This window comes from Leptidea sinapis, chromosome 22 (assembly GCF_905404315.1).
Source record: "Leptidea sinapis chromosome 22, ilLepSina1.1, whole genome shotgun sequence".
In the NCBI taxonomy this organism is placed as follows: Eukaryota; Metazoa; Arthropoda; class Insecta; order Lepidoptera; family Pieridae; genus Leptidea; species Leptidea sinapis.
In genome coordinates this window covers 9,107,124-9,134,724 of record NC_066286.1, presented here as the reverse complement: position 1 = coordinate 9,134,724, position 27,601 = coordinate 9,107,124, and the positions used below count along the sequence as shown (strand labels likewise).

The window sequence follows — 27,601 nt, the reverse complement described above, 5'->3', positions numbered from 1 at the left end:
AAGAAGGTCGCGGAATGGGGTAAATTGAACCTTGTCCAATTTAACCCCCAGAATACTCAAGTTTGCGCGTTTACCACTAAATAACCCCATTTGTCGTATCACCGCTCTTCGACAACACTTCCCTTAAAGCCTCACCTAGTATCGGAATACTGGGTCTCGAAATCTCGAGCAATTGCAAATTCCGTGGCCATCTGGAGGGCAAAGCCAAATTGGCTTCAAAGAAACTGGGCGTCATTAATAGAGCACGGCAATACTTCAAGCCGGCCCACATTCTAGCGCTGTACAAAGCGCAGGTCCGGCCACACATGGAGTATTGCTGTCATCTCTGGTCTGGCGCACCCCAGTATCAGCTTGATCCATTTGACCGCGTACAACGCAGAGCAGCTCGAATTGTCGGGGACCCAGTGCTCTGTGAACGGCTGGATTACTTGGCGTTGTGTAGAGACGTCGCTTCATTGTGTGTCTTCTACCGCATTTATCACGGGGAGTGTTCCGAAGAGCTGTTTAGCCTGATTCCTGCCGCCGAATTAGACCTTCGCACGACACGCCACAAGTTAGGATATCATCCCCACCATCTGGATGTGTGGCGGTCCTCCACAGTGCGGTTTTCAAGGAGCTTTCTTCCACGTACTACAAAGCTGTGAAATGAGCTTCCTTGTGTGGTGTTTCCGGGACGATACGACATGGGTACCTTTAAAAAAAAGCGCGTACACCTTCCTTAAAGGCCGGCAACGCTCCTGTGATTTCTCTGGTGTTGCAAGAGATTGTGGGCGGCGATGATCACTTAACAATAGGTGACCCGTACGCTCGTTTGTCCTCCTATTCCTTAAAAAGATAAAAAAAAAACTTTTCAAATTGGCCTCTGTGAAAGGCAAGGCTGGGCAAGACGAAAATAAAATAAATGTTTGATAATTGACAATCATTAATTTAATTATTAAAATAATATTCATTCAACAGTCATTCATACTTAGTAATATTTACAATGTATTAAATACCTAATTAATAAATTTACAACGTCGTTAAAGTCGTTTTGAGTGTAGGCGTTTATAAGATAGATTGATCATTTATCACAGCATTCAGATTTATTCACTTTCACTCACCATAATAACCTAGAATTTTAGTCTATGCACTTGTGGATGCTGGTGTGGTATCTCCATGGTACACTGTATAGCTGGTTTCTACAGTGATGTCAGTAGCCGGGGAACTAGTCACTGCTTCCTGCTGTTCTCCTCGTCCCATCGTTTCCGACGGCTCTCCTGCGATCAAATGTTGAGTTGTACTACCTCCATTCAAATTATCATCGTTGATAATTTGAAAGGGATGGTGGATATACACTGGCACTTCGACTGGCACCCGAACTGGAACATTCACAGGATATGGGACTTTAATTGGATAGGGAACTTTCTTTTCGACTGGATAAGGCTTTGGTATGTATATCGGGACTTTCTTCTCGACCTCTACTTTGTGCGGGACTGGAACTTCAACTCGATAGGGAACTTTTTTCTCAACTTCAACTGGGTAAGGGACTCTTTTCTCAACTTGCACAGGAACTGGATGGGGTACTTTGATTGGGAATGGTTTTGGATACGGTATTTTTACTGGCACATGTTTTATGATTTCGAAAGGTTCTTTAACTTTAACTTTTACGGGAAATGGTACCTTTTTGAAAATAGGGAATGGTTTTGGGATGTATATCTTAAAAGGTACTGGGTATGGAACTTTTTTTTCGACTTGCACAGGATATGGAACTGCCTTTTCAAATGGCACAGCGACCTGAACTGGGTAAGGGACTTTCTTTTCGACTTGAACTGGAACAGGTTGAGCTACAGGCACATGTTTGACAACAGGAACCTGTTGAACAACTGGTACAAGTTTGGGAACATATTCTTTTTCTACTACTTTTACTGGTACTTTGACTGCTACAGGATAGGGAACCTTTTTCTCAACAGTCACTACTTTCTCTACTGGGACTGGATAGGGTACTTTTTTCTCAACAGGGTACGGTTTCGGAACTTCGACTTTGACTGGTACCTTAACTTGTTTCTCAACCGTTTTAATATAACGGTGATGATGATGGTGATGATGGTGTTTAATCTTCGTAAGTACCTTTGCTATGTTGTTGCTGTCGTCGACCGCCACAGATCCGTGGTTGAGTTGAGGTGATGCAACTTGCACCGGCTGCAGCTCACTTGCACTTGCATATGTTGGTTGTAACGCATGCAGCGACTGTTGTACTTGTCGAAGTTCATTTTGGTGGCCATAAACAGATGGCAATGAAGAAAACGGTTGTTGTACATGGCGTAGATTTTGTACGTTTGCATACGTCGGTGAAATCGGGCGGATCGGTTGTTGTACATACTGTAATTCATCTTGGTCGATATAAGCCGCTTGGTATGAAGGTATTTTTTGTTGCAAATGACTATAGTCGTTGGAAGTTCCATAAGCCGGTTGATATAAAGACTGTGGTTGTTGCGATTGTCGAATTAAATGAGGATTATGATAGGCCGGCGGATATTCAGTTAATGGTTGTTGCACATGTCGTTGTTGCGATTGTCGAATTAAATGAGGATTTTGATAGGCCGGCGGATATTCGGTTAATGGTTGTTGCACATGTCGATGACTTGTGGGGTTAATCTGACGAGGTAAATACGAAGGAGGCACCCGACGTGGTCTCTTGCGATAGTTTATATTGTTCGTTGCTTCTTCAGGATCATCCAGTGAGCCCCGTATTGAATTTCTTACCGGCACAATTCCGTAAGATTGCAGGTACATCACTTTATTATGTCCTAAATTTTGCTCATCTTCGTCGTCTACATACGTTAAATCAGAACGTCTTTTTACCCGCGTATGCTTTTTTGGAATTTTTGCGTAATGGGACGGGAGGATTGGTATCCAATCGTTTGGTTTTGAATGGTCGAAATCTGGCACTGGCGTTGTGGATCTGTGTGTTGGTATTCTTGTTACTCTTCTATATGCCCTAGTCGACGCTTCAGGCTTATCTGTAGTTGTTGTTGTTTTATTTTGATTCACGAATATTCTTCTATGCGAACTCGCTGAACCAAATTGATCAGTAGCATTCTTTTTCAGAATATCATTAATTTGAGTTGTATTACTAGTTGTGTCATTAGTAGCTGTATTGTTATTCATTTTATCTAATATTCTTTTGGGCCAAATTCTCTTTGTTCTAAGTAGCCGTCGTGTCGTTGTGGGAACAGTTGTTGTCGTAGTTGTTGTTGTTATGAACGAAATATTATTAGGATAAAAGATATAGGTCGGCTTTGGAAAATCAGTTCTTATTACATTTGCATTTGGAACTGGAACACTTTTAACAGGAGTAATTGGATTAATTGGTGGACTTTTTAGAGGGCTTTTCGGTATAACTGTTGGTTTGGGAGTTGTCGTAGAATATATTGGACCTGGTGATGTGTGATGAGGATAATGAAGAGGGACTTGATGCCCTGGGGGCATTTTATAAACAGTAAACCTCATGGGATCTTTGGGATACATAGGCCTAGGCGGTACAGCATGAAACTGTGGCACGGGCTTATAATAATGTCTTTGGACATCATAGTAATACTTTTTGTCTGGAGTAAGGTAAATAGGTGGTTTACTTGGCGGTCTCTGCTCGTAAACAAATGTCTGATTACTGGTTGGTTTTGGGAAGATTTGAATTGGAATGAATTGTTTGGTGATGTTAGTTGTATTGTTGGTGGATACAGGAAATGTCTTCGTCTCAATAGCCAGTTGGTCGATGGAATCATTTCTTGCTTGTCCGGAACATTTAGTGATAATTGCAGCCAGCGCAATAATAAGGTATATCGTCTGAAAATAAAATAAAAATCACTAAATTTGCCGGTAAATATAACACAATATTTCAATATACCTATCACATTTACTCTTTAATACCTAAAATATTAACTATTTTAGTTAAAAATATTTATGAAAATGTTTTTAAAGTGTGGTAATGTTATCAACTAAATATTGTAGAAAACGTAAGCAAAATAAATCTAAATATTACCGCTCTGTTGGTATTATACCAACGCAGCATGACGCTGAGTCAGCTCCTTTTGATAAAAATGAGTATAACAGCAGACTATAACATTATGCATATATGTTTCTATTTTGCGTTTGTATTTTTTGTGTTAGTAGTTTTATATAGTTTTTAATTATTTTTCTCTAACATCTGAAATTCTTTTTTACTTGTACTATTCTGCGTGGTTTCATTTTGTTAAAGTTTTCGTTCATGCATAATCTTCTGCAAGTCGAATATAAAAACTCCTGCAGCTTTTTTACGCACTTTTATTAGTACCTACATACCTACCAATTATTGCAAAGAATATCGTTGAGGGTCTGTCCAACCTACTAGTTCAGTTGTGATTAGTTTATTTTTAGATATTGGGTTTATGATAATAGACAGTCTAGGCTAAGAGTATATGAACAAAATGCAAAGTGATGACCCATACAGTCCAGTGGCTATATGGGTCGTACAGGTCCCGGGTTTGAATCCGGGTAGACCGTGCTTACATTTATATGATAAATATGGATGTTTGTTTCCGAGTCATGGATGTTAAATGTATGTACCTACATCGTATTAAATATATTGTTGTCTTGCACCCATTGCAAAGGCAATGCCTAATTTTAGGCAAAATAATTTGTGTAAAGTGTGTCATTATTATTATAAGAAACATACATTATAAATATGTTATTATATTAGTTAATATAAAAAAATTGAAGATTCAAAATCACTCATCATTTCCCTGTAATTAACCTTATTCGAAACCTAATAACTACTAATGTGAGAATAGGTACCCATTAGTTTAAACTTTAAAGCAGTTGTTTTAATATCTCTTTTACCAATCCTTACTTGGGGGTGACCAGAAGGAGGAAATTTGCAAGGTACAATAAAAACACAATTTAAGTGAAGAGCAACGACTTAATAGACACCTAAATCCAAACAAAGTTAATTGATGCCACATTAGAAACAGATCTATTAATATTAATCCGCAATAGTCAGTATGGATTGTTTACGATATGTTATGATTGAAATGAGCATTTATTATCCCGCGCCTCCTCACCTCAGTTGATTGAATTGCAAATTATAAATGTATAGGTATAAGGAGTCTACACCGTTAGTATTAAATTTCATCTGCTTAACCGTTTTTAGTTTTTTTATAGTCATCCCTATCTTTGGGGGAGACCTTTGTCCAGCAGTGGCCGTCTTCCGGCTGAAATGATGATAATGAACCGTTTTAGCACTTCAAAAACAATATTCAAGATTTTCAGTATGCATGGCAACCTAAGCTACAATTAATGTTAACTTTATAGAACAATTTTAGATCCAATGGATAACTGGTGGATGGATACTGGTAATGTTAAAGTTATTGAAAATTCTTATTAATATTGAGATATTTGTCATAAAACATAATTTATTGAATTCATTAAGCGGTGCGGTGAAACCGATTTCAGAATGTAGAAAATATTACAAAGTGTCCAATTGCATGATGAATGATAACAACTTCTTATCAGACTTTACGTTTTTTTTTTAATTAACTACCGACCTGTAAAAAGGCACTCTCAATCTCGCAAACTTATTAATAGTTGGTCGGAAAACACAAAACTATTTGTAGAATCCTTAGTATAGTAGACTTTAAGTAATAATAATCATGTGTCTATTGCTAATTTTTGAAGCTTATATTGGCTTTTAACTTATAATTTCTGAAATAGATTGGATGAGAACGATTCCGCAATTGTAAAAATTTATAAGAATAAATGCAGAAAAATTAAAATCCATATAATACTAAGTACATATAACCTATAATCCTTAGATTAAGGATTGGTCTCCGCTGCGTTCCAACTAGATACCGCACTACTTAAGAACAATAGCTTTTTTATTACGGCAACAATTAGATGCTTGTGCGCGTGGCATCTTCACACTCTATTACATCTTTCAAAATGTAACACACGCTTTGTGTTATTTTACATTGAAATCAATAAAATACAAAATACTTACTAATGATATGTGATCCCAGTGTCTTTCTTATTTCTTGTAGTATTATTTTTACAAAGTTTTACTACGCAACCCAGCAATTTAGTTTCAATTATTAGTAAAGTTTAACAGAACATGTGATACATTAACGTCACACTTTGTTCGAGTACATACGCCCACTTGGGCGTAGTATTAATTGCCGCTCTTTATGACTACGCCTGCGGTAGCGCCTACGCTCCAACTAGAGCGCAGCGGAGACCAATCCTTAATGTAAGCTATTATCATAAATGCGTAACATTAAATACCTACTTATTGCAATTTAAATTCTTACTGACAACTTCAAACATAGACTACAGATTTACGAAATCATAGTATCTATTAGAAATTAATGAATGAATGAAATCTTTATTGATTGAAATGTTGAATTCTAAAATTCAATTGAAACGCTAGAGACACTTATCAAAATGTAGCATCTCTTTGGTTACATTGACTCTTATTTTCGATAAAATAAAGAAAGAATATTCTATATCTTCATGCATATTTTCATCTACCTTTTCACTATAGGCTATAAATTGGACTAGGTTTAGTAATATTTATTGTTAAACTTAAGGACATAAGTGCTGCTAACATTATTATAGTTTTATCACTGCAGACGAGAGCTTGTCGTAACCTAAATCAGCTGCGTTATAGACAGTCTCTTAAGAAAAAAATATTAATTATTCTTTTTTTTTTTTTATAAAGGTTTCGTCATAACATCGGAACATTTTTGCTCATAGTAGTAAATATTCATAGCTACACCACGAAAAGCAAGGAATCGGTTAAAAATTCTATTATTAATAATTCGGATTATTATATGGGCAATTGTATTCATTTTCAGACATGTCATAGCCTACGTACGTTTTCTCTAAATAAATTTTAAAAAAGACATATTTTTTTAATTTATGGCTTCCGACACAAGTTCTTTAAGCCTTCTTTCATCATCAATCTTATTACTCAATTGCAGGTTATCTAAACGATGAGACAGCATATGACTAGTTTAGTAGACTTAGACATTTTTAAAAAAGCGACAAAAAATAATATTGTTGGCAGTTTTTTCCGAAGCAGTTGTAGCGAATTAATTGACATCAAAAAGAATTCTCAAGGCATTCATTTTGATAAAAACAAAAAACCTGCCAGATCATTATTATGTGACATGATAAAATTACTCCACATTGCAATGAATTTAAAATGTATAACTTTTATTTAGCTTTCAACACTTTTTATTAATATCACTATAACGCACGCACTCATCCATATTATTGCACTATCACAATTCACTAGACAACGGTTGCGTTTTCAAATAATTCCCGCGGGTTTAGTAAGGGTTGCACCTACCGATACTCGATGCATAGTAACGTTTCTTATTTCGATCGCAGCTACATACGTTCTGATACAAGCGCGGAAACGCTACACATATAAATAGCATTCGTGCGTGTTTGTTACTTTCTCTGTCAATGCCAATGTTTTGTATCACAAGAATTATCTAGGAGTATCCAGGTGTATCTAATATATAAAATTCTCGTGTCACGGTGTGCGGGACCGAACTCCTCCGAAACGGCTTGACCGATTCTCATGAAATTTTGATTGCATTTTGGGTAGGTCTGAGAATCGGACAACATCTATTTTTCATCCCCCTAAATGTTAAATGTGGTCCACACGATTTTTTTTTTAATTTTTTTGACATTATTTTTAAATTTGTTTGATTATGAGTCAGCATTAAAAAATACATACAACTTCAAATTTTCACCCATCTACGATCAACAGTTACTTTTGTATCGCGATTTTAATATCGGCAATACAACGTTTGCTGGGTCAGCTAGTCTAATATATAAAATTCTCGTGTCATGGTGTTAAACATTGAACTCCTCCGAAACGGCTTGACCGATTCTCATGAAATTTTGAGTGCATATTGGGTAACCCTCTTACTAAGACTCCGCTGTCCGTCGTTCTGTCTGTATTTTTATTATGACTATAAGGGACGAGACGAGCAGGACATTCAGGTGATTGTAATTGATACGCACTGCCCATTACAATGCAGTGCTGCTCAGGATTCTTGAAAACCCAAAAAACTCTGAGCGGCACTACAATTGCGCTCTTCACCTTGAGAGATAAGATGTTGTTAAGTCTTATTTAAAGGCATAAAAGGCATTTATTTGCTCAAAATTGATTCCTTTAGAATTATTTTTGATGTCATTTCTTATATACTAGACACTACTACCGCTTTGGAAACAAATGGCGCTATTATCACGGGCGTGTTCCGAAGAGCTGTTTAACCTGATTCCTGCCGCCGAATTCTTCCTTCGCACGACACGCCACAAGTTAGGATATCATCCCCACCATCTGGATGTGTGGCGGTCCTCCACAGTGCGGTTTTCAAGGAGCTTTCTTCCACGTACTACAAAGCTGTGGAATGAGCTTCCTTATGCGGTGTTTCAGAGACGGCAACGCTCCTGTGATTCCTCTGGTGTTGCAAGAGATTATGGGCGGCGGTGATCACTTAACACCAAGTGACCCGTACGCTCGTTTGTCCTCCTATTCCATAAAAAAAGGCACTCTGAGAAAGAAGAAGCGGCGCAAGAAACTCTCTCAGCATTTTTTTGGAGCTCAATTTAATCAAATATACAAAATATTGTATTGTTATTGCTATAAAATAATCATAATCCAGTCCTAGGCTGTCGGAGCACTTAGATATTCAGCTGTGGAGTAGTAGGATTTGCACAGTAATTTCACTAGCTCCTGCTTCACGGCAGAAATAGGCGCGGATGTGGTACGCATAATCTTGCCGGCATCCTGAGCAACTGTATCTCGCTGCAACGGTTTAACACAGCTGAAAATCAAGATGGCGAATTTCAAAAAGGCCGCCATGCAAATTTAAAAAAAAAAGACGTGTGGCACTCGGGGACTGCCGCGGTAAAGCATTTTTATCAACTTATGCAATTATAATTATTTATTTATTTTATTTATGCAGTATTTTTTTTCCTTTTGAATTTCTGGATTCAAAAACAACAATGAAAATAAAAAAGTAATAATATTGAGGCTATTTTTGATAAAATTAATTTTAAAAAAAGCAAACGGGAAGTGAGTAAAATTAAACTTGCAAGATTTGATTACAGACAGACAACGGGACAGGTGAAACTAAATAAGAATGCTTGTCATAATAATAAAAATTAAAAAAAACGTGATAATAAAAATAAAGAAATTAAAAAAAATCAACACGTACCCCGGGCTCGAACCTGGGACCTTAGCTCAAAAAGCATACGTGATAACCGCTTTTCCACGGCAACTGTAATGACCGTGGCGAAATATCTATATACATCTAGTGGGGGGTGTTAGGTTATTTTCGTTACGGAATTTCTGCATTCGGTCTCCACGCTCAAGGCCCGCGATAGAAGCTGTGCAATAGCTGAAAAACTTTTACAAAAGTAGGTACTTACTTACTTTATATTACAGACTGACTCGGACTAGGTTAACCTGGTTCTTCGCAATTAGCGGACGCATTTATTCCTCAATGTTGTATCTAAAAACATTATTCGTGACTTACTTACATGTAAAGTAGCGTGGACAATAATTTCTCAGTTTCCTGTTTCCGCTGTTCCGTACGTTACAATTGGGTTCCACTTACGTAATGTTTGCACGCGAAGACATATGCACAACAATTATAATTATCACTAACACTCACAGAACATTATTTTTCTTGCACGCCTAATACGGGAACGTAGCGTAACGATAGATTTAGAACACTGTTAACTTTGATTCAAGAATTGAGTTGGTTCACTACCTATTGATGAGGTCATTGTACGTTTTCGTTCTACTTACTGCAACCAACCCAGGTCATCCCAGAAGTCTAGCAGCCTTTTCAGACTTATGCATCAGGAACGAATGCCGGCAATGGGATAATTTGTTCCCGTCGTTCGGCAACACTCCTGCACTCTGTAAGCACGTAGCGTTTCTTCTGTCTGCTTGAATCCTCTGCATAAAAGGCTTTTTATGAATGACGAAAATAAGGGACAGACGAGCAGGACGTTCAGCTGATGGTAATTCATACGCCCTGCCCATTACAATGCAGTGCCGCTCAGGATTCTTGAAAAACCCCAAAAATTTTGAATGGCACTACAACTGCGCTCGTCACCTTCACACATAAGATGTTAAGTCTCATTTGCCCAGTAATTTCACTAGCTACGGTCCCTTTAGACCGAAACACAGTAATGTTTACACATTACTGCTTCACGGCAGTTATGCGGTGGCGATAGGCACCGTTGCGGTATCCATAATCTAGCCGGCATCCTGTGCAAAGGAGCCTCCCACTAGATGTCTGTACACCTATGATTTGTTATGTTGCCAGTGGCCGGTTAGTAATACCTACATTTTGCGTATTTTGTACTTGTGTTGTCTGATCAGATTGAGAGCAAACCTCTTCGATATCACCCCAACTGCATTCTTTGCCTTCACTGTGTCTCCATTGTTTTGTGCATGAGGGTATGAGTCACAGTGGTTCCGGTCCATAAAGTACCCCCTCAGATCCCCTTCTGGGTAGTTAGTCTGCACCATCATTGCCTAATTATATAAAATGAAATAGGCTAAGTTGTTATATGATTCAATAGATGGTGGTAGAAGTTTCTTACCAGTTCTTCTCCCCATGTCAAAACCCCTTTACCAACTGATGTAACTTCATAACGTTTATCAAGTGTTGTTGCAATAATTATGTTATTCTTTGCTCTTGGCATCGATATAGCTCGTCCAATTCAATTCATAATCAAAGATGGCGCCTAGATATTATACTTTATCTGATAGGCAGAGTTTGGTGGTTGGTAGGAAGTTCCCGTATTGGTGAATAAGATATGTTTCTATCTTTTTTTATGGAATAGGAGGACAAACAAAAGCAAATAAAAGCTATCCAGTTTAGGTTGAAATATTACGTCATGGTACTAATGAATGAACGAACTAAATCAGTTTGCGATTCAATTGATATCATTTTTGACATTCAATTGACAACATTGCGATTTAATCAGTTGATTTGACGTCAACCTAAATTATATAGCTCTAATCACGTCGTGGTACGAAATAGCAAAGCAGTTCATTTTAGGTTGTCAATTGAATCGCAATAAGAGTTCATGGTAGGCCCGATGGTGTTAAGTGATCACCGCCGCCCACAATCTCTTGCAACACCAGAGGAATCACCGGAGCGCCAGCCTCTGAGGAATGTGTACGCGCTTTTTTTTAAGGTACTCATGTCGTATAGTCCCGGAAACACCGGACAAGGAAGCTCATTCCACAGCTTTGTAGTACGTGGAAGAATACTCCTTGAAAACTTAAAACAAAAGTATTTTTGGTTTAAGTGACAATTGATGATCGTTACACCATTCCTATACAATCTGAAAGGCTGGGAAACGAAACACAAAGTACATTCCCAGCATTTCCATATATCAGTATTGCAAGGAAATCAATTTACATACTCCTTGTAGTTACGCCATCTAGTGACAAGTTGTGACTGAGTGAATTAGGATTATAGAAACCATCTCAATGAAAAACCAATGCAATTTTTCGAATAAATCCATTAAAGATGACTTTTGGTCACAAAGATTGATATATTTATTAATTTTGGCTTTACATTTCACCTTCGCGCTAGTGCAAGCAATACATTAGAAAAGATAACCAAGCAAAAATTATTAATTTAGGATATTTAATGTATGGATGTAATCTGGCTTAACAATAAAACAAATTCAAAATAATAATCATTGTATTTCCTTTAAAATGTTAAGTCTATATTTATTATCTGGGAACCGAATCTTAACAATATGTCTGATTTCCTCACAGATATAACTTTCAGACAACTCCTTACAACTGTTCCACATTTCGGCTATTTCCAACATTTGAGCTTTAAGGAGCTGCGGCATTTTGGCGAATCTCTTCCATATTTCCACTTTATTTTCTAACACTGCATGATCCTGAAAGGGAAAAACCATTTCAGACAGTAATAAAAGGCACATTCTATTTTAAATTTATTACAGAATCTATACACTCTGAAATCTGTGAGGCCTAGGATTGAGAGGTGTTTGTTTAATCTGCAGTGCCCCATTAGTGTCCTGTTTAGAATACCTAAGTTTAGCCCTTTGAGGTAACAAAACAAAAATATTCCTCATGCTGTTTTATATATTTTGTAGAAAGAACAATATTGTAATACAGACGATATAAATGCAATCAATCAAAATATAGTTATTATTTATCACATGTCAAGTCACATGAGGTGCGGGGCAACGAGCTCAGGCCCGTTGCTCAATGGCACAGAGGTAGTGGAACGCGTCCACAAATTTTGTTATCTCGGGAGCTGCGTGTCAGAGACTGGAGGGATTGAAGAGGATATCATTTCACGGATCGCCAAAGCCCGAGCAACCTTCGCACGGCTCCGATCCGTATGGCAATCACGGAAACTGACACGGAGAGTTAAGCTCAAAATATTCCGGTCCACCGTAAAAGACCGTATTGATGTATGGGTGTGAGACGTGGAAGGTCACCATGCCTATCTCTCATCAACTTCAGATTTTCGTTAACCGACGCCTTCGAAATATCTTCGGTATTCACTGGCCCGACAAAATTTCCAACGATCATCTTTGGCAACGCTGTCATGAAGTCCCAATCGACCAACAAATAAAACGCCGCAAATGGAGCTGGGTAGGGATAGGCCACACACTCCGTAGGGATCCCAACCATATACCGAGGCAAGCCCTAGATTGGAACCCTCAAGGAAAACGCAAACGTGGCCGTCCAAAGCAAACCTGTCGGCGGACTGTCATTGACGAAGCCTGGGACCTGGAGTGAAATTAAGAGAGATGCTCAGGACCGATCGCGATGGAGATGCACTGTGGATGCCTTCTGCCCCAGCTAGGGGATACAGGAATTTAATGATTAATGAGACCACATAATTTAGTTAAATACTTACCAGTTATTTAAATATCGATAAAATTATTTTTATACAAATAGCACCACATTTCATGGCATTCATAATACTTAATAAACTTAAATTATTGTGAATATAAGATGAAGTATTTGTTGGTTATTTCAAAATTTATTATTATTCCCAAAGACTATGTATACTACTAGACAAGCTCTGTGGTCTTAAATAATTGCTCACTGAATTTCGGTTCGGACGCCGGAACCCGCTTACGGCCGTACTATCTACAGATAGAGATAAATTACTAACTTCTACTATCAGTAATTAGCTGTCAATAATCTTGGGACGCGTGCAATTTCCATACAAACTTCTATCGCTGGTAAGCTATACGTCCTCCTATTGACAGGCAGCGTGTACGGATAAGGTGAGTTACCGTCGATAAGTTTATTGGCACAGAAAAGTCAACGATAGCTACGATTTTTATCTCAAGTACGGCAAGAACGGCCGTTAGTCGACTGCAAGCAAGCTGGCGTTGTTTTCAACAAATTAACACTTACCGATTTTGTTTAAAGTGGCCAATAAAAAATTGTCATTATTATTACATCTGCATTTGGTATATTCACCATGCCTGCTCCCCTCTCTGTACGCCCACGCGATCCATAATCGCGACACAATTGTTATTCCAAATTTCTAGTCTAATAGTATACACAGAAGTCTTTTATCATTAATTTATTTCGTAAAATCTACAGCACATTACATCTCTTATTAGCTAGATGATAAAGTAAAAATCATTGGCAAATAGTGATTTTATATTATACTAGCTGACCCGGCAAACGTTGTTTTGCCATATAAAGTATAATTCACGCGATAGTTTATAAGTAATAAAATATTGCCTATATTATAGCCTGTACATAATTTTGTTCTATTGTCAATAGTTTTTGCAGCGCACGCAAAAATAGGTTTTCGATTTTACACCTTGTGTTACAAAATAGCAATTTTATTACGGATCCCTAATTTTGAAAGAAAAAAAAACATATATAGCCTATAGCCTACCTCGATAAATGGACTACCCAACACTGAAAGAATCATTCAAATCGGACCAGTAGTACCAGAGATTAGCGCGTTCAAACAAACAAACAAACACTGCAGCTTTATAATATTAGTATAGATAGGCAAAACAATAAAAAATAATCATAAATTCATAAATAATCTACTTGAGATAAAACAAATATAGCAAAGCGAGAAAGGAAAAAAAATACGCAAAATATCATGTAAGTGTTTGGGTGAGTGTGTTGTTATTATGAGTGTTTTTTAATAATTTAGGTGGTTTGACTGATGTCATTTTTGTCTAATAATATATTTTTAACATTCAGCATAAATTTATTTTTGGTAAGGTAGAAAATATCTAAGCCTGGGAAGGACGTATTATACCGCATAATTTATTCTGAAGTATGATACAAATGGTTAGTTGACCAACTAACGTCCGGGTCAGTCGTCATTATAAAATTCACTCTGATAAATTATCCCTAAAAGTTAGAAAAATAAATATCAAGTAAATAAGTGTGCTAATAATCTCACCTCAAACAAACATTTAATTTCCTCAGCTGTATCAATAAACCTATTTGCCAGGGTGTAAACAAGTTTCTCACTGACAGGAGTCGATTCGGCAAATATTCTGCCTACCATACTCTGACACAGTGCTTGAACCAAAGTACATAATGCCAGTTCATACATCTTGTGTGGTAGAATATTGTACCAATTGCTTTTCAACTCCTTCATTATTCTGAGAGAACTATTCACTCCAAAGTTAAATGTGTCATAGGACTCTAGTGTCCATGGTAATTCTGGAAAAAGAGATCTTATATTAACATATAAATTTAAAATGGGATAAACAAACTGGTGTTAGTTATACAGTAGGACGATAAACTTCATGTAACTCAATATTTATAGAAAAGCATATGGCTTACTTGATGGTATGGTGTAGGTACATTGCTGCTACATAAAAATTATTATTTTATCTTTATGAAAATTAACATTGTTGTGTTGTCAAAATATACAAAATCTATATTACTACCACTGGATATATATATATACCAACACATGCAAAAAAAATTATCTTATATTAAATGAATATTTTTTTTTTCAAATAAATCAAATCAAAATATTTTATTGCAAGTCACATTTTACAGTAGAGGTGGTAGGTACATTAATGGGTAGACAATATGTGTGTATGTTAATATTAATACTTGTGTGTGTTAAATGGAATAATATATTTATACTAGCTGACTCGAAAGACGTTGTTCTGTAGATAATAAAAAAATACTGTTTTATACGAATTCACCAATAATATTTCAAAACATCAAGAATTATTTCATAAAAAATGCTCCCTGTTGTTATAATGAAATTCTCTCATAGAAAATATGTCCATACAAAACAAATATTGAAAATAAAAATAATTATGGGTCCCAAATCCAAATAAAAACTATCCTATCTCTCAAGTTCGACCAAACTGCACTCCATGAAGTTATCCCCATTAAAATCCGTTCATTAGTTTAGGAGTCCATCGCGGACAAAAAACGTGTCACATAATTTATATATATTAAGGATATATCAACACTACACAACACAAAAATATACTTTTCTCATGATAGTTTTAAAAAAATTACCATTAGTTTCCATTTGTTCTATTATAAATTTTTTTCTACTTTGCAAATAAATCGAAATCTTCTCTAATCCAACTATTCTGAGGTCTTGTATGCACTCCAAGAGGGTTAAATTAAGAAAGTCAGCCAATGGTGCTGGCAGGGTGTTTTTCCATGGAGGTCCCAGCAGGCTATGAGCCAAGTAGAAGCAGTTGTTGAAGAACAAAGCTGTAATGAAATAATTATTACTTATAAATAAATAAAATCTTTATTGCCACATAGAACATATGTGTGCGGTGTCACACCAGAATAGAACCACACCATAACCTTCTGTGGGTGTCATAAAGAGATGGCTAAGGAATATAGAACAGAGTATGGGCAGCAGTATCTATCTGAGAGAGCATAATCATCTTCTGTGGTTGCCAACCCACCTGCCAAGTATGGCGATCATTGCAAAACCCCCCAAAATGAAAGACACTGATCCTGGCAGCCCCAGTAGGGCAATATAGGGTTGATCATCATGGAGATCTTTGGGAAAGATGTTTGTCCAGCAGTGGGTGTCTTCCGGCTGATATGATAATGCAGAATATTACAATGTAATGCATAAGTAAGCAATGAAGCAATAGGCGAAAGAAGAAAACAAGGCTAACTTTTACCTGACATGGGATCAGGGTTTCATTTTTCCATGAAAATTTCCCTCCTCCATTAGGTGTTGAGTGTAGTAGATGTATTATGGCGCCTGGTGGTATTATGGTATTAATTGTATCCATAAACATGCTTTTGAACTAGAAGGCCCTTATTGAAAATGCAAACAATGTAGAAATACCTACCAAATCAATTTTTAATTAAACTGAAACACAAGTATTTTCTTGCAGAATTGATTTTATGTGTTTATCTTCATTATTAGAGGTTCCTATTGATTTATCACAAGTAAGAATGTTAAATATATTTTCACCTCACCACGAAAATACGTGAATACTCGTGAGGCTAAGTGATTTAAATTTCGAACCCCATGTGACCATACATCTGGGAATTACTCCGTGTTAAAAAATAAACAATGTGATCCAGTGCATTCCGAAACTCATTTTAGCCAATTTACTATCTTAATTGTTTCTCTTACTATAACCTATAACACCTTTCTCGGTAGTTGAGGTGAAAAGTTGTATGTTTCACATGAGAGCAATTTTTTTTTTTGTCTTGCAGCACTCGCAGCAAAAAATAACTTTGCTCACTTGTTGAACAAATAACTATTTTCTAAGTAAGATTAAAAAATATGCTTGTCTTACCTATGTCCAAAGGGCAGCATTCCAGATTGACTTTAAATTTATATGGTACTATAGACTGGTACATAACAGCTATCTTTTTAATATAAGTAACAAGCTTATTACTGTACTTTTCAGGCAGTTTGACACATTCTTCCAAGTGTTCTGTGATTATTGTCATTATTTTCTTAACATTTTGTGATATAACACATTTAGGTAGGAACAATGGGTTACTAAGGTCATATGCGACACACCTCTGAGTGACATCAAGTAAAGACTCATTTTCTGTATCGAATACAGTTCCTACTGTAAGAGTTTGATATGAGAGACTTTGATTCATCAGTTGCCGCACATCGGCTAACAATTTATCACACTTTTTATTATACAATACACATTCTGTGTCATTGATATACTTATCAAGTGGTGATTTATTTGCTTCAACAAATTTTAAATCAACTAAAAACTTATTAAAAGATTCAAGTTCTATGACAATGTTTTTATAGTTTTCGTAGCTACTCTCACAAGATGGTAGGTTATTTCTAATGCAATCCTCAATTATTTTAGAGAAGAATTGTGTCTTTATAGATTTGGCGAAAATCTCAATAAATGTTGTTTCAGTTTCTAGTAGTGAGCCAAGTGTCGACTGCAGGAATTCAAACACAGCTGTTAAATTATTTACAATCGTTTGTAAGTTTGGCTTTGACTGATCACTCAAATCAATTTTAATATTGAAAACTAATGCACCGACATGATCATCAGTAAATATATCACAATTATGTCTAATTACATTATGTAGTAATTTATTTATAAAGAAATCAGAAAACAAACCCAGCTCTGCATTGAGGCATTCTGCTTCAAACAGAGATCTTAATATTTTCTTTATTAGAATTAGATCACTTTGCTGTACTGTTAGAGAGTATGTTAATTGATTTACACCTCTTTGTTCTGTCCAAGTAAATATCTCTTCCCATTCTATATTTAGTTGAGCTTTATAAATTGCTATTTGATTTTCTGCTTGGGATATCATATTTGTAAGTGCTTTCGCCAAATTGCTTTCAAATTTTAACAAAAGTAATTTATCTAACAGTTGCTTAACTGTTAAAATAGCCTCACTGTAATTGTATCTCTCTATTTCGTGATGTGCCTTATCTAACACATATTTACCTTCTGCAACATCACACAAGTTTTGTAAATGTTTTTGAGAATCATTCAATTTCTTGAAATAAGTCAAAAACTCTTCTGTTTTAAATTTATTTTCAAATGAGGACACGTCTTTTTGAATCGTTTCGTATTCATTGTAAATGTTGGCTTTTCTGTTCTTGTAATTCAACTGCTCCAAGCTTTTAGTTGGAGTGAAGTTGAGATACAAATCAACAATATTCTGATGCAAGGCAAATGAAAGTAGTTGAATTTTTTCTGTTAATTCACGTATTTTAGTTAAAAGTTGGTCTTTTTGCTTCTTATAATCTTTATTTGGTTGTACTGTATTATTTTCAGGGCTCACTGTACTCATAATGAAGAGACGAAAATAACGAGACTTTAAATAAGTTTTAGGTACTACAATTTTAATTATAACGATAAGATTTATAAAGTTAAATATGGTGGCAGGTAAATAGGTACCTGCCTAATAATTTCAAATTTCAAAATAACAACTTGTCGAAGCCAGAAACAGACGGTAGCAAGAGTAAATAATAAATACGTTTGATTTGATGCTACAGACCAAAGAGTGGGTCAAACTAAACTTCCATCATCGTGTTGTTGAAAGGTCTAAATTAATATCTTTGCCTAAGATCTGTTTGATATATTATAATGTTGTTACAAATAATAAAATGTGATGGGTATTTACAAAATATAATAAATAAAATTGTAAAATGAATATTATAAGAAATTTCATAATACTAAAATGGCGGTTCGTTTTTGGTTGCTGAGCATAATTTGTTAAATCAATAGTTTACTTCATTATATTACTTTATTTCATAACTTTACCTATAAAATTTGAGAACTTAAATAGTATTCTCATAAATTATATTATCCATTACATAGTTTTACTGTCCTTGTCCTTATAATGATTGATAATGAAATAGAAAATTTGAAAGCAGAGCTAGAACATGAAAAATCGTGCAGGTAAGGAAAATTAATATAAATCTTTATGGAATGAAAATAAAATATAAATATTGTTAACCTCTTGTTAAAAGTTAGTTTTTATATTTATATAGTTTAGTTTTTATTGAAATATATTATTTTTATTATAAGGATAAATGTAATACTCCATATTTTGTAGGTGAGCTAATGAATGTATAGTAGTCTCAGTGAAAATTTAAATGGCGTTCCAGTTAAAATGTCATACATAGCTGAGTGTGTGAGATTTATCATAGTCTTCCAAAACGCATTACAAAGTTCGGCTTATATAGATTTAAAACTCTTGTTAAGCTAATTTTACCTACTCAAAAAGTCACTGCGATGCATATTATACAGACTGTTTTAAGCTTCTTGCCCATTCTTCTCAACAGAAGCGCCCTTACGAATCAAGTGCAAAATTTTATTGATGATTCCAAAGTGTTTTGTATCATAAAATCTTACTGGAATAAAAATATTTGATTTCGACATCACACACGGAGCATCAACAATAATAATTATTGTTTATTTATTATTCTTGTCATAATTAAATTACCATACATGATAGCCACCTATTTATTTCCTGTACTAAATGGGTTTGACTATGTAAACCCTAATGTCGTCAGAAGAGGTAAGACTCACGCGATAGAAAGTGAGGTAACTTCTAGGTGATTAAAGATGTAGGTTAATAGCGCTGTGCGATCTGAATTACACCTAATTGTATGGCCGCAAGAGTCCCTAATTCTTTAATTGATTTTGCGGAGTTAGACTTCTGTACTTGTACTAGAACATATTCTTTGACTATTTATACATACCTAGTTCAGCCATTAATTGTCTTACAAATAAAAATATGCGCATTTTTTTTTTCATGTAACGACATCTTAATAAAACTTATTACTTACCTATATTTATTTATCCAAGTCTCAGAAATAAATAAATAATAATATATTCGAAATGACTACCTCTCACCTTTGCTTTCATTGCAAGCCACGAATTTTTGGATTTACGTACTGTTTCCATAGAAATTTAGTGCTATAGATTTCTTAAGAAACACGGTGGCGGCGTGCGATTAGAGTAAGCCACGTCTTCTAAAATACTCACAATAATTAGTAGTCCAAGGAGTTGTTCAGATCAGTAGTAATAATCTATATATCTATAAATGAATTGCTGTATGTTAGTCTCGCTAAAACTCGAGAACAGCGGGACCGATTTGGTTAATTTTGTCTTGAATTATTTGTGGAAGTCCAGGGAAGGTTTAAAAGGTTTGAATAAACATGAAAATGCTCGTATTTAAATAAAAACAACAATTTTGATTTTCCTTTGACGTATCCCCCGTCGTTCAAAATCAAATTGAACGAATAGTTGAAAATGAATAACTAATTAGAATTTTTATATCTTTCTAACTTTCTCAGGAGGTATAAAATAAATCCTGGTGTTAAGTGAAAACCGCCGCCCACATTCTCTTGCAGCAAGAGAGGAATCACAGGAGCATTGCCGGCCTTTAAAAAAGGTGTAGGTACGCTATATTTTTGAAGGTATCCATTTTCTATGGTCCCGGAAACATCGCACATGGAAGATCAATCCACAGCTTTGTGGTATGTGGAAGAAAGTTCCTTGAAAACTGCACTTCCACAGGACCACCACACCGCGAAGGTGAAATTCGTCGGCAGGAATCAGGAAAAACAGCTCTTCGGAACACTCCTCGTCGAAAATGCGGTAGAAGACACACAATGAAACGAAGTCTCTACACAACGGCAAGTGATCGAGCCGTTCACAGAGCGCTGGGTCCCCGATAATTCGAGCAGCTCTGCGTTGCACGCGGTCAAATGGTTGGAGCTGATACTGGGCTGCGCCAGACTAGAGATGACAGCAATACTTCATATTATGTAGAAGGACCTGCGCTTTATAGAGTGCTAGAATGTGGGCCGGCTTGAAGTATTGCCATGCTGTATTAATGACGCCCAGATTCTTCGAAGCCAATTTGGCATTCGCTCGAGATGTCGAGACCCAGTATTCCGATACTAGGCGACGCTTTAAGTAAGGTATTATCGACGAGCGGTGATTCTACTTCTGCGGGTGAAATTGGGCAAAAGAGAGAGGACAACAGAGGACTCAATAGAAGACTCAATAGAAGACTTATTCAAAATAGTTTAATATTTTCAAATTTAAGACAGGACAACGTCTGTCGGGTCCGCTAGTATAATATATATATATATATATATATAACATAATTAATAGTAATAATAGTAATATGAAATTAAAGGGAAGCTGCTGCATGGCAGAATGGGGAGCAAGAAAAACAAATTGTTTTCATTCAGGAGGAAATGCGAAAGTCAGAATATCCATGGGATTTCGACGGTGATCTTCATAAAGAAAGCGCTAAACACAAACAATTGTTAGATGCCATTGATACTTTAAAAGAACAAATACCTCTACTCCGCGAAAAAATTAGAAATGCAAAAGTGTGTGGTCCAGGTTAGTCAAAAATAAATATTCCCCGTTAGTAATAATTATTTCGTATAATTATTTATAAGAAGTAGATACTTACTCAAATATAGTACCTACAACTTTGTATTTACTTTATTTATCAAGTAACATAGAAAAGAAGTCTTCGAAAGAAGGATTCGTTTTTCGTTTGTCGTTCATTTGTTACTTGACAAAAAATTTGAAACTTGAAAAACACATTCAGACGGCTCAATCAAACCTTAATCGAATAATTTCAAAAATAAAATGATACAGGTCTGGTCTGCAGGTACATCTTTTGTGCGTGCAACACGGCAATTTATTGGATAGTTTTGAATAAAGTCTTCTTAGTTTAAGAGAAACGAGAAAATGGTAAATACGAGTTTCGTATACGAACCCTACAGGACCTAGCTTTAGATACCCTCCTACATCGTCCAGACTCGCTAGACTTGTCCTCGACCGTAAAAATCTCAAGAATGCTAATACAAAATGTGCAAGTGTGTGAATTCCCAGAGTTCTAGAGAAAAAACGGAAAAAAAAAGAAAAGTATAGATAACGTGGGTACATATGTAATTCAATATATTTTACCGTGCAAATAAAATAAGAATAAGTAAAAATGTTTGAATATTTCAACATAAAAATATAATGTGTTCTTCTGTAAAGATTATGTAGAAGTTGATAATATTAAAAAAATATTATTTAATACTTTACCTATTATTATTAGCCGAGCTATGAAAGCAAATAATCTAAAATGGCGACGCTTATCATTAATTCTCACTCACACTATATTGTAAGATATTATGCCGCATTATAGTGCAAGAAAAATCGGTAGAGAAATGACACAATATCTGTCGGTCTATGATCTACCCTACATATCATCTATCAATTTCGGTCAATCAAAGAGCGAAATTGCCGGCGAAAGCTTGTTTTGTTTTAGCTAATGTTTTGCTAACGGTACCTACTGCTGTTATTGCAAGTACATTATGCCGCAATTTTACATTATTTTCTCCATTAACTACCTAGGCTTATTCGTTAGCTGATTATTATGGTTTGTTTCAGACTGCAAATTGAAACACGATGACTTAAATATCAATCTAGATATACTTTGTCCAGTAAGTTGAACACAATATGGGTTTCTATGATTTTCTAACTATAATACGGATGTCTTCTCAGCGTAAATTACTTACTAATTTCAGGCTGAATTATTGAGAACTGTGAAACGCTTCGAACGACTTAAAACCGACCTCATAAGCACACTTCGAAGCAAAGAATGGCGATTGGATTCTGAATCAAAAGTAAGAGCTTGTTCTACTTTATGTTTATACGCGAGGGGCCGCTCTCATGTATAAATCTGTCCGTTGAATCCGATTTTGTGCATAAATTCATGTTCAACGCAAATACCGCGTGCAACGCAAAGCTGCTCGAATAATCGGAGGTCCTCCAGTACTCTGTCAACGCTGCATCGCTTTAGACTTGGCTTCATTGTGTGTCTCATACCGCATTTATCACTGGCAGCGTCCCATGAAGTAGAGTTGTTTGAACTGAACTGTTTTCAAAGAATTTTTGCAATGAATGATGACAACGAACATAAGGAGCTCTAGTTTCAACAGTCAACCCCTTAATTGGGTCCATTTAGTGTGCAGGGCTGATCGGTTCCTCCAACCAGCTCAACGACTTCCAGGAGTTCAGAACCTTCCTGGGATTTTGGCCCTTCGTCGGAAAATCTTGTACATACCAAGATTATACGACCAACCGTTTCATCGGGTTCGTGCACCTGGCGTTGTGTGTATTTTCTTTTGCCACGTTCAACCAATGGAATGGACGTAATTCTATTTTCTATTGGTATCTGCGAATTCTTAATAAAATTTCTTTTTTCTAGCTTTTTGTAAGAGTTAATGATCAGAAGACATACCTGCAAAATGAGTTACTAATATGTCAAAATAACATAATGCGCTTGCAACGAAATGGCTCATATTGGAAGTAAGTAGTTTAAATTAATACAACGGTAGGAACAAAATACAGTACTACAAGGCTTTTTGAAAGCTCTATGAAAAATTTATACCAAGTACTATATTTATAATATTATTGAAATAAGATTAAACCTTTAGCATTATGATAACCTAGGTAATACCAAGCTGTGGAATGAGCTTCCTTGCGCGGTATTTCCAGTTCCATGCGACAAAAAAAAAGTACGTACCTTCACGTTTCTAAAAGGCCGGACGCTCCTGTGATTCCTCTGGTGTTGCAAGATAATGCTGGCCGCGGTGATCACTTCACATAAGGTTACCCCAAAGAGAATTTAACCTGGGTTACCGTACGCTCGTTTGTTCTCTTACATAAAAAAAAACTAGGATATAAATTATTCTTAGTTATTTAGTAAGTGTGTAGAAATTTTGCTTATGTTTGGTATTCCATAAAAAGTAATAATATATGCACAAGAATATATTCAGCATTAATAACGAGTATTCAAGTTTGTAATAAACGTGTTATATAAGAACAAAACTAATATTATATTTCAGGAATATTCCCCGCAAAAATGACGAACGAGTCATGGACCCAAAGCGAGGGCCTGTGAAGAAAATATTTTGTGTGGAACGCTTACCGCCCATTGCAACATAGACGCCAGGCGGCCAGAAACTCTGTCACACCTTCTACACAACTGTACCTCTGTGTCGAAACTTTATTTTAATTAGACAAAGCACAAACAGAAGCACTTAGAAAATTAGAATTTATTCTTACCTATATGATATTGTAATCATACTATTGTTGTTTGAATACACATTAATCTATACGTCTAGATAGACTGTGAAAGCTGTCAAAACTTCGAAAAAAAAAGTTTGACAGTTAACCTCTATTTTGAGAAGATTTTGGGCAAAGCACGAACAGTAATCAGACACGGACAGTAATCACAACCATCATGTTCACGAAGCATTCTTACACAAGCAATATCGAGTTCAAGCTCTATAGGTGGATGCATCCAATATACGACAACTTATATTTATACAGTAAATTATTTATTACTTTTTATGAAATAATTTAAGCACGACTCATAAGTTTATTGGATGCAGTTACAAACTCATTTGTAATGTATATTACAGCCATTGTAAAATACTCTATTTGATTGAAAACAGTGGCCGCCGAGTTTCTTATATTATGTTCTTCGCACGAGCTCAACTTTTTACGAACATATTATGGTAAATTCAGTAATAAAAAAATAATAATAGTGAATTAATAGAATAAAGTTTATTTGACGTTGACTAACATAAAGTGACATACAAATCGCGAGTGTAAGACGTAGCTTGTCACGCACACTAACGTAGTAAACCTGGCCTGTTTTCATCGGTTGTCCAACAGCAAGAGGTTCTATCTAGGCGTATAAATTATCTTAGTTTAGAATTTATTATTACCTACATGATATTGTAAACATACCAACTATTGTGAGTTGAATACAGATATATTAAATGTATTTAAGTTCGTTTTATCTATACCATTCTGAATTTAACATTAGATATAATAAACATTTAGATATTTAAGCTTATTACTAAGACTGTTGTCTGTCTGTCACAATAGTTGCAGCTGAAATACGCTTAGAGAAGTACCTACGCGCTTTTTCTTAATGGGTCAAAGTCGAAATAAAAAAGAAAAACTTTATTCATTTTAAAACTTTCTAGGTTATTTAGTGCAAGTCAGGATGAAGTACAAAAGTTACAAAAGAATTCAAATATGTATAACAATATTCATTAACAAAATTTAGAACATTAATTCCAACTATATCATTGAAATAATATTTCACATTAGATATAATAGGCCTTAGATGTTATTTATTTTTTACGGTACATTTAAAATTTTTAATAGGTAATATTTTAATATCATTTGGGAGTTTTTTTTATAAAATATAACACAATCCAATTTAAAAGATTTAGCAATTTTACGGAGCCTGGTAAATGGAATTGCGAGTTTATGTTTGTTTCGAGTATTGACATTATGTACATCACTATTCTTTTTAAATTGGTTAATATGTTTATGAGCGTATAGGAGGTTCTCGTATATGTACTGGCAGTTTACTGTCATAATATTAATTTCACTAAACTTTTCTCTCAATGAATCCCTTGAACGCATTTTATAGAATGCTCGAATTGCCCTTTTCTGCAGCATAAATATGTTGTCAATATCTGCAGCCCTAACTCACAGTATAATTCCGTAAGACATGACACTATGAAAGTAGCTGAAATATACAAGTCTACCAGTTTCAACACCTGTCAGCTGCCAATTTTTTTTTATCGCAAATACTGCAGAGCTAAGTCGATTACATAAGTTTTTTATATGAGCATCCCATTGTAGCTTAAAGTCCAATGTAATAAAATAAAATAATGCCTAGGAATTGTCGTTTCTTCTACATCAAGTTTGTCATTATTAATTTTTATAGGTGTTGGTTGGTGCTTTATATTAATTGGAAGTGTAAACCTTATACATTTTGTTTTCCTTTCGTTTAAAAGTACCTAAGTTATCGAATATTTATTTCAAATTATGTAAATATGACTTAATAATTAATAACGCTATTTATATAAATAATAATAAAATAAAACTTAAGTAATCTAACAAAATTAATTAATTACAAATGGAAAATATCATTAAGATCGCTATCGGCAGGTAAGGTGCCCATGAAGCTGGCAACGTTACCTCTTTGTATAGCCAAACTTATCCTTTGACAGAGGTACGTACCAGATCTTGGGTCACCTGTTAATTCGGTTAGACGCCTGGATAGCTCTTTTACGAGTTTTTGTGCCGATGAACCCCAAGGACCCATCGTCTCCACCCCAAAGGGAACAAATATGTATCCATCACCGAGTGTGCATCACTATTTCTTCCGCTTTAGGTTTTCGGCAGATTCCGCCGCTGTACCTCCCACTCTCGATGAATGTTCAATATGAGAGGGGGCTAGCGTGTCCACACAAGTCGCATCCCACACCAGTGGCTTTCCACGACTCCAAGGAATCAGGCCTCTTACCATCATCACGTGAAATTCCATTCAACATTCCGGCTCTAGGATAGCCGGCACGTTGACGGTAGTAAAGGCCTGACGCAAGACGTCGTTTAAGGCGCATGGCGTGAGAGACGGCCCGCACTGCGGCGGCAAGATAAGCCATGGTGACCAAGGCTGTCTACATTGCCTCCGCAGCGGCACATATGGGGAACTGTTCTAGGGATACCCAGACGTAAACCAACTGCAATTGAGAACTATCCAGAGAGCTGGAATTGTCAAGAAGTGTCCCTATGTTACTCGAAGGAGTGGCCTGAAGCCAGTACCCTGAATCTCGTTCGCTAACAGCAATAAAACGAGCCTGATCCGAAATATTGTGATTTGATAATAATATCCTTTTGTGAATGATTTTGCACTGTGGCTCATCCCATAGATTTTGTGATCGCATTTTTAAAGGGAAATTTTCACTTGGACAGGCAGCTTTCCAAGCATTTTTAGCAGTTTCCGCATACACCAGTGGCAGGGACCCTAATGACGGGGAGATAATTTTGTCATATAAAGTGCTGACATTGTGAACAGAAGATAAGAATGCTGGTAAGGATATATTTACTAGATATTTTTCTGATGCCAATTCCACCAAAACGAATGAACAGAGAAGCCTGGCACCAAGAAATATCAGACAATGAATAATTTAATATTTTAGATAGTAAATTTCGTAGAGAATCGTCCAAACTTGACAAAAGTATCTCATGATTCCAAAGAGGGCAACATCGGAGAACATAGGTTTGCTTGGGGACAAAAAGACAAAACCGAATTATATGATAGGCCATGTGGGAATGTATGCATAGTAAGCGGTCTGAATATTGTTCAAATTATGAATTTTGTTCAAAACATTAAAGTTATTAACATTAAACCAATTTACTACTTCAGCAATGTCGTCGTCAACCTGACAGATTTTTTTTTTGCTGGCGTTTTATTTTAAATAACAAAGATGTATCGTCAGCAAACAGTATAATATCATGTTTATTATGAATAAGATATGGTAAATCATTGATGTTGAGGAACAAAAAAGGACCCAAGATTGAGCCCTGTGGTACTCCCATGTTCGCATGTCATATCGTCCTGGCAACATCGCGCTAGTTTTAGTTTGGTTTACGTCGAAGAAAACTTTCTTCCTTGAAAACCGCAAGCGGAACGCCAGACTTCCAGATGGTGGGAATGATA

The 27,601-nt window shown here is 35.8% G+C and overlaps 3 protein-coding genes across 3 annotated transcripts; 1 reads left to right on the top strand and 2 right to left on the bottom strand.

The window, feature by feature from the left end:
* Positions 1–957: 957 nt before the first annotated feature.
* Positions 958–3,061, bottom strand: LOC126970772 (adhesive plaque matrix protein-like). The gene is made up of 2 exons (XM_050816844.1): positions 1,354–3,061; positions 958–966 (listed from the first exon to the last, which is right to left on the bottom strand). The coding sequence occupies exons 1-2, from the start codon at positions 2,770–2,772 to the stop codon at positions 958–960; spliced, it is 1,428 nt and encodes a 475-aa protein (XP_050672801.1). The 5' UTR covers positions 2,773–3,061.
* An 8,683-nt stretch (positions 3,062–11,744) lies between these two features.
* On the bottom strand, positions 11,745–18,462 carry LOC126970803 (centromere/kinetochore protein zw10 homolog). The gene is made up of 4 exons (XM_050816921.1): positions 16,843–18,462; positions 15,581–15,784; positions 14,493–14,758; positions 11,745–11,970 (listed from the first exon to the last, which is right to left on the bottom strand). Exons 1-4 carry the CDS (start codon positions 18,329–18,331, stop codon positions 11,758–11,760), a joined length of 2,172 nt encoding a protein of 723 aa, XP_050672878.1. The 5' UTR covers positions 18,332–18,462; the 3' UTR covers positions 11,745–11,757.
* Positions 18,463–18,669: 207 nt separating this feature from the next.
* On the top strand, positions 18,670–24,820 carry LOC126970886 (uncharacterized). The gene is made up of 6 exons (XM_050817037.1): positions 18,670–18,942; positions 21,197–21,408; positions 22,456–22,508; positions 22,593–22,691; positions 23,276–23,376; positions 23,916–24,820. Exons 1-6 carry the CDS (start codon positions 18,884–18,886, stop codon positions 24,013–24,015), a joined length of 624 nt encoding a protein of 207 aa, XP_050672994.1. The 5' UTR covers positions 18,670–18,883; the 3' UTR covers positions 24,016–24,820.
* Positions 24,821–27,601: the final 2,781 nt, after the last annotated feature.

What these genes read in the sequence shown, in the direction of transcription:
- LOC126970772 (XM_050816844.1), bottom strand. Translation starts at nt 2,772, where the DNA reads ATGTACCTGCAATCTTACGGAATTGTGCCGGTAAGAAATTCAATACGG.
- LOC126970803 (XM_050816921.1), bottom strand. Translation starts at nt 18,331, where the DNA reads ATGAGTACAGTGAGCCCTGAAAATAATACAGTACAACCAAATAAAGAT. An exon ending in ATGCTGCCCTTTGGACATAG is followed by an intron (nt 15,785 to 16,842) that starts GTAAGACAAGCA and finishes ATTTCATTACAG; the next exon opens with CTTTGTTCTTCAACAACTGC. An exon ending in AGAACAAATGGAAACTAATG is followed by an intron (nt 14,759 to 15,580) that starts GTAATTTTTTTA and finishes CTCTTTTTCCAG; the next exon opens with AATTACCATGGACACTAGAG.
- LOC126970886 (XM_050817037.1), top strand. Translation starts at nt 18,884, where the DNA reads ATGATTGATAATGAAATAGAAAATTTGAAAGCAGAGCTAGAACATGAA. An exon ending in TGCAAAAGTGTGTGGTCCAG is followed by an intron (nt 21,409 to 22,455) that starts GTTAGTCAAAAA and finishes GGTTTGTTTCAG; the next exon opens with ACTGCAAATTGAAACACGAT. An exon ending in GATTGGATTCTGAATCAAAA is followed by an intron (nt 22,692 to 23,275) that starts GTAAGAGCTTGT and finishes TCTTTTTTCTAG; the next exon opens with CTTTTTGTAAGAGTTAATGA.